The sequence below is a fragment of the Calonectris borealis genome, chromosome 3 (assembly GCF_964195595.1).
Source record: "Calonectris borealis chromosome 3, bCalBor7.hap1.2, whole genome shotgun sequence".
Taxonomy (NCBI): domain Eukaryota; kingdom Metazoa; phylum Chordata; class Aves; order Procellariiformes; family Procellariidae; genus Calonectris; species Calonectris borealis.
The window spans coordinates 8,742,853-8,760,670 of NC_134314.1; the positions used below are offsets into that span (position 1 = coordinate 8,742,853).

A 17,818-nucleotide genomic window follows, 5' to 3' on the forward strand; every position below is an offset into this window, starting at 1 on the left:
TTCAGAAGCTCATCATCCAGCAAGCATTCTCATCATACTTGGGATTTGGAGCTGAAAATTTAAAAGCAGTCCTAATATTTAGCTTTAGAAAAGTACTGCTGAGCTTGTGCCTTAACTCCTTTTCAAGAGACGTTTGGTAAGGATTTGCACATACCAAAGTACAATTTATGTAATGAGTAGGAAGAGTTATTGGACTAATCATTTTTAATAGAGATTCCTTGTCTTTAATACAGAGCTACACAATAGAACTTAATAGCTTGTGGCAAGTAAATAATTTACACATGGATTGTGTCTGAATACAAATGTACATATAAAATATCACAGACTTAATGAAGCCTTTGGGGTGTTTTTTTTAAAATCAATTTAATTGATTTTGCTGATAGGTCCGCATTTATATTTTTGTGAGCTACATTTCGCTTTACCTGCACATGTGGCATAGTCATGATTTTTAAGGGAGGCAGGGAAAACTCTCCAAATGAAATTAGAAACTAAGTACACAGAGCGTAGGTATTTTTGAAGTGTCTAGGGTAAGACACTTGGAAATAACACTCCAACGTGACCCAACGGTGTGGCTCATTTAGAAACTACTTATCAGAAAAGGTCAACCTCTCAGGAACGCTCATGACTATTCAGGATGTTTTGCAGCATTTGAGCCCAATGAAGCCGGTAATGAAGAGTTTTCCCCTTAACGCTGAACATTTTGGGTTGTTCAGCTTCAGCTGGCAGAGTTACTTGCATTTGGCTTAGGCTCCTACTAGATGGGGAAGAAGACAACGGTTGAAGAAGAAGGTTAGTGTTGTGACTAATGCACAACGGAAGCCAGAAGGAAAGTGGTCGGATGGAAACATGGGCGTGTGTTTCAAAGGGAGAGGCACGGGATGATGGCTGCTTTACCATCGGGAGCACCAGCTTATCTGACGGGCCCGAAAGCTGTTTTTCACTACAAAGTATGCCCATAGCTCGTCCTCCCTCTTTCTAACGCACTGCTTTTTGTCATCATTAACTCATAAAAGCTATGCATTAAAGGAAAGCGTGGAGACAGACGCCCGAGCTGGGCTGGCGGGCCCGCAGAGAGCGGCGGGGAGGCCCGGGGGTCCACCGCCGTCCTCAGCCCCGCCGCCCGCCCCCGCCTGCGCGCCCCGCGGGGCCGAGCCGGCCCGCCTTACCTTTGGGGTGCCAGGGGTCCGTGAACTCGTACTTCCCCACACCGATCGTCCGCAGCATCTGCACCCCGTTGGTGTTGTCCGGGCCCCCCGCCGCGTTGGGGGGCAGCGGGGCGGCCGCCTGCCCGTTGGTGGTGGGCGCGCTGCTGGGCAGGGCGGCCGAGGGCAGGGCCGGTGGCGGCGGCGGCAGCATGGGGCAGGCCAGGTGGCCGTTGCCCACCGCCCCGGGGCCCGGGTGGGCCACCGGGCCCACGCCGCTCATGGAGGACATGCTGAGGGGCTGGCTGTTGGTGTACAAGGGCTGGCTCTGGAGGTTGACCACCATGTTGCTGAGGGGCTGGGAGGGCTGCGGCTGGAGCTGGTAGTGGGCCGGCATCAGCGGGAGCTGGGGGGTGACGTGCGGCGGGAGGGAGGGCGTGACGCCGATGACGGGGGCCTGGACGTTGGCGGCCGGGCTGAAGGTGGGCGGCTGCGTCATCCCGTAGGAGTGCGTGATTAGGGCGGGCTGGCTGCCTGCCGCCACCGTGGTGACCCAGGGCGCTGCACCTGCGACACGAAGGAAGGCCGGCAATGGCGGCGGGCTCGGCACAGGGGAGACCAGAACAAAAATAAACACCCCCGGCCTTCCCCTCCTGCACCCGCATCTGCTACCGAATTGCGCCGACGCGTCCTTCTCCTTCACGGTACGTATCTAAAGCTTTTCAGGGTCTGGAACTGTTCCCAATCGGTAAGTGCATAAAATTGCTACAGCGATGTGAGTGCAATTGTTAAAATACTCATCAGGTGACATGCCATGTTTGTGGTTTTATGTATTTTGCGCTTTATGCAGCTTAAGTGCACGTTTCCAAGAAAATTAACCTCTTTCCCCACCGTGCTTTCGTGGCTCGCTGACAAACACTCTGTGTGTGTAATAATGGTGCTCCAGCCACTACAAAGAGATTGTAATTAGGCGTCTGGCATAGTAGCACAATGTATGATATGTGTCTGGAAGCTGGAAATCATTTCAGGTAGTTCTGGACATAAAAGAGGTCTTAAAGTATTACAGAGTGCCTTTTCCTCTAGTGAAGGCAGAGAAGGAGGAAAAAAACCCACTCTAATGAACTTGCAGGCATCTTAATACATTTATATTAGCCCCAGCACAGAAGAAACTTGAGGGGTCTTTACAATGAAAGAAAAACCTGCTAAAGAATAAAGAAAGGGCTCACAATGAAGTCTAATTGACGGAAGTAAATGGAGATAGTGCATTGAATTTGCTTGGAACGATTTTCCCTTGTAGAATTACAAATAAGATTAGAAACATACCTGGGTTTTCATTCTCCCTCATCTGTTTAGATGGAGGCTCATCAGTGTCCCAGGGCGTGGACTGATTGATGGGTGTCTGTCCCCACCTGACGCTTGTTGCAAGTCCTTGAGGCTGATTTTCAGTCTTGGAAATGCAAGGTGTCTACCAGAGAGAGAGAGAAAAATACAGCATAAAAATGTTTAGACTATTGGGAATAATTACTGTCCTCATAGCTAGTAGCTTGCTTGTTTGTTTGTTTGTTACAGTCCAAGAAGATATCCGAAAATCATTAAATATCATTCTCCTCCAGGCTTGCATGACATGTCCGTATGGAAAATACAATATATTTGAAAAAAAAAACTTCAGGAAATTTAATAGATCCACCTTTAAAAAAAAATCTGCAACAAACTAGCATTTTCAGAAATAAGTTGCTTCTTTTGCCTTGAAAAGAAAAAACACCCCACATATGGTAATACCCATTCAGTCACAGCTTACATAAAATGGGACAACCTTCTGTTTGCTCAATCTCTTCCAAAAATGGTGAGTTTTGTTTAGCAGAAGGCAGCACAAGAGAGACTTATTTACAACCGTAGGACAAATTACTGTAGAACAGTAAAGCGAAGTCTTAGTATTTACTGTCTGTCAAGCCTTAAAATTGAATGCCAATAAAAAAAAGCAGCATAACAGTCATTGGCCGCTAAAGTGGCTATGTTGGCAGTTCTTCAGAGATGTTAAAATAACTGTAAAGTAGGGGAAGTATCAGGGCTAAATAATCATCAAAGGGGACATGATCTGAAAGAGATTTCTTGATAAAGAAACTATTACGTGGATTTAAATGCTAAGCCAGCCCCCCGCTGCAGTTTTAGGGGATCTTCCCAAACAACCATGCCTTTGCTGAGAAACGACCTGTAGAAAACGAGGGTGTTCCAATAGGTCTCATATATTTAACTCTGCAGCGTATTTCATTGCTGGAAGATTAAAAGTTTTTTTGTTTTGTTTTTACTGGTGTCAGAATCTCTAAACCAAGAAAACGGAACCAGCTGCCTATTGCTGAATGAGTATTGAGGACCGAAGCCATAAAGAACAGGAGACCAGTCTGAGCAATCGCTTGTTTGCCTTACATCTGGGAAGTAATTTAGCTCTGAGACGGGGGTACAGTGACTCCATAAATGCCCTGGGTCACGTAGTACCAATGAAATCTCTGTCAACACCAGCAGCTTTTTTTCTCCATCACCAGTACCTCAATCACCCCATGAAAAGAAGTCATTAGCAAACCCATTTATGCCCCCTCTGCAAATACATGCACACCTTTCCCAAGCCCATCAGTCATTCCTCAGTTCTTTAAATCCACTGGAGGTGCCTGCATTCAGTGGCTTCCTCCTGCCCTCCCTTCTGCCCCACTGACATCTCCGCTAGCATTTCTGCTCTGCTCCAAGGCTCCCTCCTTCATCCAAATGCCTCCGACATCTATCACCCACTCCCTTTTCCACCTGAGCTTTACCCTCCTTGGACTATGGGAGTCAGGAGTCCTGGGGACAGACCTTGATGGAGGAGAGGGTTTTTGCTGTCCTGCTCTCCTTGCTCCCAGAAGCCACAATGGAAATATTTTCCCCACTAGAAATACTATACTTTGTTAAATGCAGGTGGTCACAGGGAAATGGGATTCTTAATGTCTTTTTTTGTACAGAATCTGGAAGTGAGAATTTTCAGCTTGTGTCCAAATTATTTTTTTTTTTTTTCAAGACGCAGCAGTCTATCTTTTTTTTTTTTTTTTCAACTTCTCCAGGTCACAAGGACAATTATATCCAGGTTTTAGATTCACATTTCCTTCTGCCCCACCATTTTAATTTTCTTAACTTTTCAAACCTTCTACAACTTTTGCAATTGAAATAAAAATGAGAGTCAGGAAAGGCAAAAAGAGAGGACATGCAGACAAGCAAGAGCTTTAGGATTCCTTCTGCTGTATTCATGGCAAAAAAAGGGCAGGAGGGGAAGAACTAAATCTCAGTTTTGAAATGCTTTCTATTTATAAATTGTCCTGAGAAAAGGCTTAATCTGAATACCTTTAGCTTTTACATTGTACAAGGTCTTTGACACAGGAGGATATAACACTGTTGGTGGTTTACCAGTTCGTGTTAGCAGTATCCCTTTGGATCTAGCTAAACAATTTAACAGTGGCCAAAGCACACTGCAGTAGAAAAAGAAAGAAGAAAAAACCAAAGCACCACCAGCATTCTCTGCCCAGAAATCAGCTAAGATACTTCCCCCAGAAACACTATTATTTATCCCAAAGCAAAGCTTTAAAAAACAGTAAATGCAATATAGAGAACTGGGCATTTTTATGAATCATCAAAGACAGACAGGAGGATTCAAGACTCAAGCCATGCCCCGCACGTTCCACATGTGGCATCTGTGTGTTGCATTTCTTTGTTGTATGAATGGGGTCTTATAAGCGGGTTTGAAATACATACTTCTCATTATTGTGTGGCATTGTCAAGATGTGCAGCATCTTGAGTAACTTTGTTACATCCCCAAGCTGCTTTAAAACGGTGTCACTCTAATATAAGAAAAAATATTCCTGTACCTTAAATAATATAGAACCACACACATGCTATAATTTTAAAAGAACCCATATGTTCTGTTCAGAATGGGTAAGAAAGGGAGCATGTGACACAGCTCTCCTAAATCCTACAAAAATCCGGTTGCCTACTTTGCAATTGAAAGCTTGCTTTCCAAAACACTAGAGCACCAGATCAGACACATTTGAAACTGGTGCAGTCTGCACCCGAATCTAGATCTAAATTCCATACTTTGAGCATTAATAAAGAGGAAGGAGGTTTGCAGGTTTGCTGTCAATAAATACTTCTCCTCTGCTGCCACAAAATGCTAGTTTTTTCAAAATTTTTTTTTTCACTAAATATGCTCTGCTTTTCACTAAATAACCCTGCTTCTTACAGTCTCAGTGGACTTAAATGCACAAGTCCAGCATATTGCTTTCAAACTGTACTCCTGAGCTTGTATTTATTTGATCAGAAAGAGCTAGAGATTAGTTGGTATGAAATCAAAACACACATCCATGAAACACAGTTTAGACAATAATGGTGGTGGAAACAGAAAAACAGCTTATTGAACTTTTTTTTTAATAAATACATACTTCTGGTCTCTGATCTAATTTCTGCATTATTTTTCTTAATACATGAAGGATTACATTACAAGTGTTACATGTCTCTGATCCGATTGCAGCAATTACTGATTTGCGTATCTGGAAAGCAAAATTATTTCCAACGTTATCAAACAGAGGAACTTTCTGTCCATGCGCTCAGGCACATGACAGCACTCTATTTGATGCTTTTAATGTACAACGCAAATGACCAAAAAATGGCCTGTATTATGCTAGTTGTGCAGGGGGAAGAGATCTGTTCCATTAGCGATCTGCAGACTTCACAGAAACTAATTGTACTATGTTACACTTTTATCTTTAGCTTTCATGTCAGATGCTTGTTTGAATTAAACACGAAACACATGAAAAAAGGAAATGCATTACAAAATCTACTGGGTATACATTTTAAAATACTGCCAAATGTCTACTTACATGAAAAGACAAGAAGGTTTCTAAAAGGTCTGTTGAAGCCTGGCTAGTCAACAGCAGCATTGGCTATTTAACTGCCTGAAATTCATGGCAGACTACAAAGATTACTAAAGCAATCATCAGCATCTTTGTAGCACCCCTAAAATGTTCCATCTGTGCTCTTTGTCATGCATAGAACACCCCAAATACAAATCTGAGGATTTTTTTCCTCTTTTGTTTGAAATAACCATTAAGAACAAATAAAATTCTCAGTTGAAGCTTGCATTTCACCTCATGCCTGCCACTTTGAACTCCAGCAGCGAGCAATCTCCCAGTTTTAAGGAAATTAACTGCAATATAGATGTACAGGCAGAACGGAGCAAGATGGAACAATTTCAGAATTACATGAGACTAACACAGACAAGTTGCCAGGTCGTCAATTTTTTGTAGCTCAAACAGTCATAAACCATGGCCCATAGGCAACAGTAATTGGTGTACAGCTGGTCCACTGAACCTTATTAAATTAAAACATTAAAAATCTTCAGATTCACGGGGCTTTGCAGAATATCCACAAGAAAGTTCGTGAGTTCACAGCAATCAGCTGGTGCTAAAGATTGGGAATCAGTGATTTGGTCTATACTGCATCAGTTTACATGGTTATTTTTTATTTATATTACAATATTAAGTGTTCAGGAGGCATAGCTACAACTAAGTCTGACTTTAAGTCCAAAGTTTTACAATCAAAGATGAAATAAGACCTAAACTTTTAGTAAGACCTTTTTTACACCAATGGAAACATAAAACCTACTGCACTACTACCAGCATTGCAGAGTGTGTTAGTGGAATTAAAAAAACCCAACCCAACAACAACCAAAATCCAACAACAAAAATTCCAACGCAATTTTCCCCAGGCTCAACATCACCAAACACTTCCTGGGAGGTCCTTATAAACACATTTGAGCAATTTCCCCAAAGGCTTGTAAAACTGCTGACATATATCCTGCTACGGCTCAGAGTGCAGAGACCTATTCAAACAGTTTCATGAGCAAAAAAGAACTAATCTGGATAGAGGGATCCTATTTGTGGTTCCCAGCGACCAAAATTATTTTACTACGGCCTTCATTTAAAGTGATGGATGAGAAGTAGCGATTCTCTGTTCCAATTATCCAAAAGAGATTGGGAATGGCAGCTTAATACTAAGATAATGTATCCAATATGCAACCCACTCTATTTTCTCTCCCCATTGAAAATAAAAAGGCTAAGACACACGCATGCATAGAGGCAAACATTCCCTCCCACGGATTCAGGTTTTATGGCCTGTCATGGGTAAAAGCAACTTCAATTTAATGAGGGAATTCCTTTTAAAGCTGTTAGCTATGCCTCGCTCTAACAAGTAATGACTGGTGGCCCTGGTTGGGTTTTAAGCCTGAACGTGTCTGGTGCTCTAAAAAGCTCAGTGGTCTCTGCACCAAAGAGTTTATGGTCTAATTTGTAGTTCACGCTGCTAAATATTGCATGAAACAGGTATTATTTGTGTGCATGAGGAATGCACGTAAAATCTGAACCACACAGGGATAGATCTTCATCTGGGGTAAATTCCTACACTGTGTTGGACAGGATCCCAAGCATATTTCTGAGTCTAGCCCGTGGCCAAAGAAGCTCTTAAGGATGGATGCAGGGATTTTAAAGATGCAATGATGACAGCAGTATCTCCCTAGCACCGGCTGTTGGGCTGGGCTACAGAAATGAAACTGTTGTTTTAAGAGAGGGATGTACTGTAACGTATTAAAAACCTAAGAGATATGGACAGGCCAGCATGCAAGAGGAACAGAACAAGCTGTCCTGCAGTAAAACCTCATTCAAGAACTTGCTCATGGGTGGAGGGAAGAACTCATCTACCTTACAGTTCCCATCAGCAGGCAATTCTGCGATGACACAGCGTTGTTTTTCTCTTTCCAAAGCTAATGTGGGAGCAGCAAGAAGGAGAATAATACAGTTAACTTATAGGAAAAATGTTGTTACCCTGCATAAAAGACAAAAGAAGTCTTAGTTCCCTCTCGAGTGGAGAGAATAACTCAATACTGGCACCTTAAACACCATTGAGCGACGAGCCACCAGCCAGTGTGAGCTCTGGAGCACTGTGGTATAGCCTCCAGGCGAGACACATGGCTTAGCAGTGGGGTACAGTCTGCATCCATTCCCGTTTTTCAGAGGATTTAAAGACACCCCCCACCTTGAGGTTATTGACACGGGCTTGGAGAAGCCCGTGAGTGCAGCGGGGCCCACGTCCCAGACAGGCACAGCATAACTGCCTTTACCCAGCCCTGATCCCAGCTCTGTGCGTAGCGGAGCTCCTCACCACCCAGTCTGCTAAGAAGGAAGATGTATAAGCATGTCCAGCTTCTTCCCCCCACCAACATCAACCCCACCTTTCCTGGACTGAGCCTCTTTGCCACCTCATTCACATTTGTGCCTCGGTTACCCTCCTAAATAAGACAGTCAGCCAAATTCCCAAGCTCTGACAATGCAATGGAAGATAATTCCATATTGTGAATGGGTCAAATGCTACTGTTTCATTCATCCTTTCTAAGGCTTCCTACCCACACTGGCTGCAGGTTTGGGGAGGCAAAAGGAGGAATGAGGTTATGGAAAAGGTGGGGGAAAGATGGGATAGAAGAAGGTTGTGAATTGATTGATAGGTGGTATCTATTTCTTTCTGGTGCCTGCCACTGCCCAGGACAACCACTGCTCTCACACCAGTGCTCCAGTTAGGTGCTCAGCATTAGGTGGGAATGAATGCAGGACCATGGAATGATAAGAAGCGCTTCATAAATGGCACTTTGTATTCTGTCTTGGCAAATTTCACCAGCAGAGGCTCAGGTACTCACCCAGCTGCCTTCGTTTCTCAGCGAGAACATCAGGGAACGGAGCTGAGGTATCGAACCGAGGTCCCGGCTGCGACACTTGCTGCTCCAGGACACCAGGGACATCAGCGCACGACACTGGGTTCGAGCACAGAAGCCCCACTTTAGCCTGAGCAGAACCTCCTCTGCTAATACGGTCGGCATGCAGATCAACCCCAAATCAGAGCAAAGCTACGAATGCAAAATCATCTCACAACGGAGGAAAACGCGCAACATCAGGAACAACGCGGCAGCACGTACTACAGAGAACATGCACTACGCAATGTAAGAGGGCTCTCGAAGATCCTGCAGGCATCCCATGGTAGAGGCAGATAAATCCACTTCATCGTAAGTGCTTTTTGTCAGAGGGCAAAAGGAAATATGGGTAATAATGGAATAAGCGCTTGTCAGACCAGAATCCCAAGGGCGTACAAAGGATGTAACCCTTGTGTACTGGCAAAGCTACTCGAGAATGACCTAATGGCAGATTGCTTGAAAACTAAACATTTATCTTGAATGCAAATGCTGGTCATTGATAGGTTCAGAAGTAGCCCCATATGGCATTTTTGTCCCAAATTTCCCATGGATTTCTTTTAATTATCCAAACAGGACCCTGAATTTCATTCTGCATCAGGGCCTACAGTATTAGAAATAAAGAGAGGAATGCTTAAAAAATAAAAGCTGTGTCATTTTAGGCTCCAATCATTAAGTTACTTCTATAAAAGTTCCCTTTTGTTGTATTGGATGCCGACATTTTACATTCAAGCCCTCTGAATTCTGTGTTTCAATTGTAGTACACACTCTGTGGCAGGAAAGTGCATGTTCTCTGCCTACACAGCAGGCACATTAAAAAAAAAAAAAAGAAAAAAAAGAAAACCAAGATAAGCCTGTGAGTGTTGAACAGTGCTACATGATATTACTGATTTATTAACTTGGCTTAATCAATAAGGCTATTATCAAGGGCACGTTTAGTTTGCACACAAATCTCACTTTCTAACAAGCACTTTTGTGTGCTCACTTTAGTTTCCATAATCTGATCCGGGTCTCAGGAAGCTTTCTTTAAGGGAGAACAGAGAATTCTTTTTCTAAAAACAGGATCAAAGTGTACTTGGTCAACTCTCAAACAAAAGGACAGTCAGTATTGTAGAAACAGCATGCTTACCTTTCACAGCAAAAAGAAAAACAAGCCTATAGGTCCAGATTTATCACTGCCTTAAGTTCATCAACATCAACTGAGCTATTAAATCGCAGCGAATTTGGTTCATAGCAATTTAAAGATTTCAACTTTCTTTGAGAATCTTCCATCAGTAAGATGCTAATTTAATGCATAATTTAAACTCCACTGTCCTCTAACTCAGCGTTTGTAAATAATTAAAAAAGAACTAAAATTCCTTTTACATTTATAAAGCTGCCCCCGTTTTCCTACTGCAAAAGAACAAAGACTTTCCAATCAAGAATTTATTTATTCTTTAAATCTGAAAGTAAAAGCCGTATAAAAGATGAGGAGAAATTGATTTACAAGATAAAACAATTAGCTGTGGGATATGTACATTAAGACTAATAAATTTCACATCACATTTTAAGGGAGTGGAGGAGGAATCCCAGTTATATTAGACTTTATTCAAATTCTATTGAAATGTTCAATTAAGAGCATCTTATGAAGTTAAGTTATGCAGTCACCAAAATTAAGATGTGAAAAACAGGATTAGAGAGCTGTTTCTCTCAAAGAGGCTATACAATTTAATAATCCATTCCTTTTCCTACACACAAGATAACATCTAAAATCTGGCTATTCCTGTAACAGCTCTGGTCTTGTAAAAAATTTCTGTTGTGCAGAAGAAAAACAAATGTATTCCACAGTAAAAAATACTAAAGTAACATACTGCATTCCCTTTTAATCCACAATCACGTATCTCAATGGATTTTATTAAAATCTTTTTTTTCTGCGCAGACAGATGAAAATGCATTTTAAGACTCAAACAAGTCTGTGCAAAAACAGCTCGAACCCATCAATCTCCAGTTGGTTCTTAAAAGAAGCTAAACATTCACCAAGCTGTTCTGGCCAGACGTGACTGGCAGATCCTTTTTCGGAATGAGGTCTCAAGATGCAACCCTGCTTCCATTCAGATTCATAGCTTTAATAACACAAGAAGTTCAGTGCAGGATCAGGCAGTTGGGCGGTCATTTAATTTGATTTACAATAGAGTCCTAATATATGGTTTTTCTGGAAACACAGTCACTGTTTTCTCCAATTTTTCCGCTCTGTAGGTTTTACATCAAAGCATTCCTGCTCATTCTGTTTCTGTATCTCCATGCTACCGGTAGAAAGCTGCCCAGTTCTCCCGTTTTCCTTCAGCAGAACTGATTCGTGGACTAGCATGAACGCTTCAGCTGCCTCAACCATCATCCTTCTAAAAGATTTATGGCAAACACATCGCATGCCAAGCTATAAATCTAGCAAATGGCTATTAGACATACCTTTCTGTCCAGAGCCACACAATTTAAAGTAAAACAGATAACGGTATAGCTGTGGCTAACATTACTAGTAGCCCTGCCAAAATTGTGCTACATTGCCACCCATTTTTTTCCAGGCACCTCACTCATTTTTGGGGTGTGAATCAGATGATTCTTCAATATTACTGTTTGTGGCAACTTGTGATGCTAAATAGTCCTTTGTCAACCAAGGATAAATGGGTACCGTTAAGATTAAGCTCTACTTACATTTCCTTCAACAACAAATTGCTTTATGTTCCTTTACTTTTTATTCCTTTAAGATGAAATTCTTCTCGGTGTCCAGTTTGGGCCATTGGACTCACTAAGAAGAGGAAAGGGTGGGGAGTTTGACCAAAGACTTTGTGCTTTTGAAAATCCCCTGTTATGTATCTTTTAAAGAAAATTTATGCTACTAAAAACATAAAACCTCCTACTCTCTTTGCTCCCGGGAAGTTAACACGAAGTAAACCACCTCTAAAAATAACCTCCCACTCAAAAAACTTCAGGGTGACAGGGAGAGAGAGAGGGGTTATTGTGAGCGCTAAATAACACAGGTTGGTTCTGTAAGCCACGTAGGGAAGGACAAGCTAAAATTAAATGACCTTTGGTAGGGATACCTCACCTACAACAGCAAGTTGGGATCTGATCTTCCTAATTCTCCTCCTCTGCTGTTGAGGTCATGGTCCATCAGAAGCTACTATTTCTGCTAGGACGGGTGCAGGGCAGACAGTGCCCTCGTAACCCCCCAGGATGAATTGCCAGGGAGACCAGCCTGGGGTCTTTGCAGATAATACCCCTTAAGAGGCAGCGTGTCCCCTGCTGAACTTGCTGTGACTTTTAGGACAGGCAAAGGGAGTTTTAGCCGTTCTTTGTGCAACCATCGCCTCCGGAAAACAAACAGAGCCTCGGTTTGCTATAATAAAGCTTCAATTAGAACACAAATCTATAAATATCTAACAGTGCCGATCAAAATGGCCAACTTTGGTCACAAGTATCTATTAGAGTAAGAGAAGAGTCAAAAAAGGACCAAACATCTACTTTTAAAAAAAAATTAAAAATGGGATACTTTCCTTTCCACACAACAGGTAGAGATCAAAATAATCTTTATTGCAAATCCAAAATCTCCTTTCCTACCCATGGCACAGTTTTTGGAGCAACCGTTACCTTCAGACAGGCACTGGCTGTACACCAGACTATCCAGACCTTATTAGAACAAAGCACAGAGCCTTATCGTGTTTTTTACATTTATTGATAATTCTGTGCCAAATCCAAACATGGATCATGTGCTGATTCCCTTAAAATCCTCGAGTCATTAAGAAAGTTGAGTCATTTGTCAAGACCCTCCACCCAACACCTACACAACATCCCTGCCTCAGAAAGGGTCACAGAGTTTGTTAGATTAAGATTCTTTGAGTGGAGATACAAAGTTGGACTAGATGATCGTTGTAGGTCCCTTCCAGCTGAACTACTCTTACCCTGTTCTGTTCTGTTCTATTCTATTCTATGTAAACAATTAAATAAACATATGTATATATACTACATATACATCTCCCCTTGTACTACTGAAATGTGGATACTATTAAAACGTTCATCTCTGCTTCTTTCTAAAAGAAGTCCAAACTCCATGTACTAGGAAGAAAAACAAGAGGTAAAAGCTAAGAGACTAGCTGAGGATCTGCTTTTCTAATGCTGCATTTGATTAATTATGTGATTTATTTTCAATGACTGGTTCAATCAATCCTGATCAAATTAACAAAGACAATGATCAGAAATACCAGCCTAAAACACAATACAAATGATTTGGTTCCAGGGGATCCAATCAAATGAAACAGGATTAAATTAACCAGTGATCGGATTAAGCAGAAGTTGCTGTATAAAGTCAGAAATGTATCAGTACTTCGGGCCATTTGCTGTGTCTGTAGGTTGCCATTTCCAGCTCTTCCTAGAGCTCTAAATAAACTTTAAACAAAATTGTTTTTCCTAGGTACCACAAAGGTAATGTGGAAATAATAATTTCCAAAAATAATAACTACTACTACTACTACTACTACTACTACTACTACTACTACTACCACTACTACTACTAGTAGTAGTAGTACTACTTCTTCACAGTACCACAGTATCCGGGGCTCTGCCATAGCAGGCACCCTAAAGAAAAAATACCCCCCCGACACACACACGCGCAGCAGTCTGTACCTGAAGGAGTTTACAGTCTATGTGCATGACACAGAGATCAAAAGGTGACAGAATATCAGGATACAATCAAAAAGACAGAAAAACCCATTTAATTCTATGATGTTAGCAAAGCGCAAAGATGAAAAAGCTACTGTTCAACAAGGAGTGTTAATGCAAGTTGCCAGTGATACAGCTGGAAATGTAATTCTTACCTAAAAATCAAAGCAAATACAAGTATCACAGGAAAAGTACTTCCATTTGCTGTGTACTGACCTAAACCTTGAGCAGCCAACAAGGTCCTGGAGCACTGAACAGAGATGTACCTTCAAATGCCTTGAGCTCACCCTGGTTCAGCTGGACCCATTAGTAACCAGCTGCAAAGGGACTTTGTGTCCAAAGCTAGACAAAAGAAAAGGGCTGGGGACATCAGAAGCCAGCTCATTTGGAAGTAAATAGGAATGAAACCAAACTCAATTCCTGCCCTTTTTTTCCACTAAGAGAATCCTTTAAAAGATAAACTTGAAGGGTGTGGAGAAGTACTCCCTAAGGACTTTTAATAAAGCCGCTTCAGGACGCTGGCAGACAGTCCTGCTCGTGAATCCTGGCCCCACATGCTACAGTGGGATGAGGAAGGACACCGGACTTGTGGACGTGCCACCCACGTGGCAGCAGTCCTCAGTGACACAAGGCAGAGGAAGGCTACACAGCCACCAATCACGCTGTGCACATCAGGGGCTAAGGCAGAGGGGTTTTCCCAGCTTTCCAAAAAAAAAAAAAAAAGGAGTGTGCCCGTAATCTGAACAAATCGCATGTAAACAGGTCAGATCTAAATCAACTGTCCCACCCATCTTGTGTCTCTTAGAGAAGCATTCAGGAGTCGTATGGGAAGACTCCTTCCCTATCACGTGGCACAGTACCACCTCAGTTTCTAGGAATACGTTGCCCCGTAACTGTAAGCAGACAACACGTCCATCCTGTGACAGGGCATCTGTCACCTGACAGGATTTAGTCACTTGTGATCACCCAAGGACTTTTCATGCATGCAGGGAACAGACCAAGCTAAGTATTTTGGCAAGTGATGGGCTGACCTCTGGAGTGTGGGTTGGTCTCTGTCCCAGACGAAACCACTGGAGACATCAGACTAACTTCTGCCGGTCAGCAAGCTTGGGGCTCACCCACAGGATCTGGTTTGCATGGCCATGGCCATGTGTCCTATCCTTGCAGGTCGCCATTTGCACCACAGATATTAACAGCAAAGAACTATCCTTGTGGGACTGAACCTTTGATGAGCTGCTTTACTTACTGAGCTTGAAAAAGTATTTAGAGAAACATTCCTCTCTCCCTTCCCACAACTTAAAGACTTAATGTTTTGTCTTTGTTTTCAGCTACCACGGTGAGTATATTTTAAAGCACCAGCTCTTTCCAGCCAAAAGACAATTGGCGTTATGATTAAGAATGCATTATTTTTTCTCTTCTGTCGCCTTAAAGAGTATCTTACTTGTATGTGCGGCCTTTTCCTCATGCTCTGCCTTGCTACATTTTTTTTTTCAGTCTCATTGCAATTTTTTTCGTGAGTATTCTCAGTTTCATTTTCTTACTGTATTTTCCCGTGTCTAATTCTCTCTCCTCACTCTTTCTATCACACTCTCTCTTAAGTGAAATGAGAACCCAATTATACTCCTGTTAGAACTGAACTTTCAAATCCATCATGTGGTAGTGGGCTCAAAATTAGGCAAATAAATTCCCTCAACCCTACAAATTAAATTGAGTCTTTGCATATGTTCTTTTAAGAGCACAAAGATGTCAAGTATTCACCCAGCTGTCACAAAATATGATGAGCAGGCACTTTGTATTCATATAGATTTTCGAAATCGTTTGTCAGATTTAACAGAAATGCTAATGGATCCAAAAGTAAATTATAATCTATCCTAAATATCTGGTTATTATTTGTATTACAGTAGGACCTAGAATTGTCAGCTGAGGATCAGGGCACAATCTCAATGCATTTCGCACACAAAGACAAAGATCATTTGGATGATGTGCAGATATTATTTCGCACTTTCTCAATTTTTATCTCATTATTTTAAACAACACCCTCCTCATAGGTATACTCAACTTCATTTAAGAATAAAAGTACCATCAGCTTGTAAGCATCATTTCCTAATGTGTCTGCTATTGAAACCCACGTTCTTAAATTTGCTAAAGCCAGCAACTGTCTCCCAGGTGTAGATTTTGAAGGAAAAAAGCTATCGTGAAGGTCAGACTTTGCTCATGCTTTGTTTCGGTCGAAGCTCATGATGGAAGTGGGGCTGAGCAAGATCAGCCTCAGCATGTGGATGGGAACTTGCACAGAGCTGCCGACGCTGGCAGCTTGGACATTACCCAGTGCACGTGTAACTGGTCTGTGTAGGTCCAGCACACCCCAAACACGTAGGATTCGCCGCCCCAGCACTGAATGCCTGTACAATATTTCTCATGTGGTCAACCCAACACATTCAGGGAACCTGTGATGTCACGAGCATATCCTGGAGAGTTGTTCTCTACGTACAAACCCCGGCTGCTTGTCTAAAAACCTGTTAGGACACCGCTTAAAGCAGGAGGGCAGCAGGTCCTGGCTGTCAGTGATAATCCACTGCCAAAATCAATACCGTTGGCAAGCTTGCTTCATGGATATTTATGATCAAAAAAGCACATTTTCCAAGAATGTATTGTCAATCCCATTGTCTTGGCCCAATTTCAACTCCAGTAATTACATTTCTGCCTGCCTAATATTCCCCTGCCGCTTCGAGGAGATGCGGGAGCCCTCTCACCCAGTCCCATTGCTTCACGGCATCATGGCCGCGTTCAGCACCAAACCGGACACACTTCAGCAGTGGACACAGCTTTCCCTGTATGTATTGTACGCAGCAGTTGTTACTACCTAAACAGCTTTGTGATTCTTCAAGAGGTGAAAAGTGTAAGATATTGTTGTTGCTGTTATTTAAAAAATTATTTATCTGCCTCTGGAACTAGTAATCTTGAGACATCTTTTAATTTCCTTCTCTTCCATGAAGTAAATGAAATTTGTACATTTAAATTATTTACCAAAGGTTGAGCTGGGTAGGTCTCAGTTTGTATTTTTTTTATTTCACTAATAAAAGTAAAATATCTATAAAATGTGACTGTCTACAGCTTTTCAATACCCAGCTTCAGGGAGTTCAAGCCCTTTCAGATCTAGCCGGGAGAGCTAACTCCACTGGCAAACTAAAAATCTGCCTTTCTCAGTGGAATAAAAATCCTGTTTACAGCTGCACAGGGCATAAAATGGGAGGTTTTAAACTTGTGACATTTCCATGTCTGGAAAAGCTGTCACACGCCCAGCACAGCATCTTACCTCGAGCTGTAAGCCCAGGGGCATTAGTAGCATTAGCCCAACTCTAAGAGTACCAGAGGGAAAGAATGGTGTAACTAAAACACTTTAAAAACCTCCCAAAATCTTTCCTATATTCAGAAAACAGAAGTTTCCCCGATGGGAAGGAACTCCTATTTCCAGCTGTACGTGCTTGCAATCTTGCTTCTCAAAAACTTCTCGGTAGTGCTCAAGTGACCGACTCCTGCCCGTTGGAAATCCTGGCTGGCATTATTTTGGGAGAGATCTCTGAATGCACAAAGGGAGAGAAAGCACTGTTTGTTAAAAATTGTTTTTATTATTCTAAGGACTAAGCAACTGTTGGAAGCCGCTCTAAGCCAGAAACTGGTCGAATCAATCCTGTAAACATGGTTTTGTGGGCAGAGGACGATGTGTTAAATACAAGTCATCGTCAGCTGCCTTCATCCACATTCCCTGCACTCCTCCCGCTTCCCAAAGGGACCATTTGGAGTGTTTAAACAACTGCAACTTTAAATAGACACCATTAAGCATATTTTGTATTAAAACATAAAAAGAATGCCAAACAAAACAAGCCCAGCAAAAAAAAAGAACCAGAAAAGCATGCGTGTGAGAAGGACTAATAAAGTATGAGTGCATGAATGTATTCTGGAGCATTTGCATGTGTCAGAGGGAGTGGAATGGAGGTGAGAGGAAGATGAGAAAATACGAGATGAGACACAAAGTGACAGAAAAAAGCACCAGTTCGGGAAGAAAGAAGCAGGCAGGGAAAAGACTGTCTTGCAGATAAGCAAAGACTCCGTGTACAACACGGGGGGAATTTTTAAACGCTGAGCTTTTACCTACTAACATCAATAGGGTTATTAT

At 42.2% G+C, this 17,818-nt stretch overlaps 1 protein-coding gene across 1 annotated transcript in view; it reads right to left on the minus strand.

Moving 5' to 3' along the window:
* The window catches only part of KLHL29 (kelch like family member 29), a 339,629-nt gene that overhangs the window by 146,476 nt on the left and 175,335 nt on the right, over positions 1-17,818 (minus strand). The window contains exons 3-4 of the mRNA XM_075144971.1: positions 2,466-2,607; positions 1,167-1,709 (exon numbers count right to left, since the gene is read on the minus strand). Of these exons, the coding sequence (XP_075001072.1) occupies positions 1,167-1,709; positions 2,466-2,607 (685 nt within the window). The remainder of the gene's footprint in view (positions 1-1,166; positions 1,710-2,465; positions 2,608-17,818) is intronic.